At 46.7% G+C, this 767-nt stretch overlaps 1 protein-coding gene across 1 annotated transcript; it reads left to right on the forward strand.

Annotated features, from left to right (window-relative positions):
- The first annotated feature begins 125 nt into the window (after window positions 1-125).
- Window positions 126-644, forward strand: LOC117591779 (histone H3). The gene has a single exon (XM_034285087.1). The coding sequence runs from the start codon at window positions 175-177 to the stop codon at window positions 583-585; it is 411 nt and encodes a 136-aa protein (XP_034140978.1). The 5' UTR covers window positions 126-174; the 3' UTR covers window positions 586-644.
- The last annotated feature ends 123 nt before the right edge of the window (window positions 645-767 follow it).

The following is a 767-nucleotide window of genomic DNA, read 5'->3' on the forward strand; positions in this document are numbered from 1 at the left end:
CACGAGTGAGTCCGAATGATATGCTCATCTCGCTCGGGAAATGAAATAGCATGCTTCGGGCTGCTCTCGCTCTCGTTTCAACCCTCCGCCAGGAGAATGCTATATAAGCAAGCATCAGTGCCTGCGATCGCTTATTGTAAATTCGAATTTCAAACGTTGAAGTGAAAATTGAAGATGGCCCGTACCAAGCAGACTGCTCGTAAATCCACTGGTGGCAAGGCGCCACGCAAACAACTGGCTACTAAGGCTGCACGTAAAAGTGCTCCAGCAACCGGTGGCGTGAAGAAACCTCATCGTTATCGCCCTGGCACTGTTGCCCTGCGTGAAATCCGTCGTTACCAGAAGAGTACCGAGCTGCTGATCCGCAAACTGCCTTTCCAGCGGTTGGTTCGTGAAATCGCTCAAGATTTCAAAACCGACTTGCGTTTCCAGAGCTCGGCAGTAATGGCACTGCAGGAAGCTAGCGAAGCCTATCTGGTCGGTCTCTTCGAAGATACCAACTTGTGTGCCATCCATGCCAAGCGTGTCACAATCATGCCCAAGGACATTCAACTGGCCAGACGTATTCGTGGCGAGCGTGCTTAAGTTGATATTTCTTCGACAAGCGCATAGCAATTGTATTCAAATCGGTCCTTTTCAGGACCACAAAATAACTTCCATTGAGATTTTTTATTTCTGCATGCTAGTCGTATTATTTTTCTCAAATAAAGTATTTACATATATAACATATCTTTGCTTCGTCGTAGTCAGTTTGGCTACTCAATATT

This window comes from Drosophila guanche, unplaced genomic scaffold (genome assembly GCF_900245975.1).
Source record: "Drosophila guanche unplaced genomic scaffold, DGUA_6, whole genome shotgun sequence".
In the NCBI taxonomy this organism is placed as follows: Eukaryota; Metazoa; Arthropoda; class Insecta; order Diptera; family Drosophilidae; genus Drosophila; species Drosophila guanche.

What these genes read in the sequence shown, in the direction of transcription:
- LOC117591779 (XM_034285087.1), top strand. Translation starts at nt 175, where the DNA reads ATGGCCCGTACCAAGCAGACTGCTCGTAAATCCACTGGTGGCAAGGCG.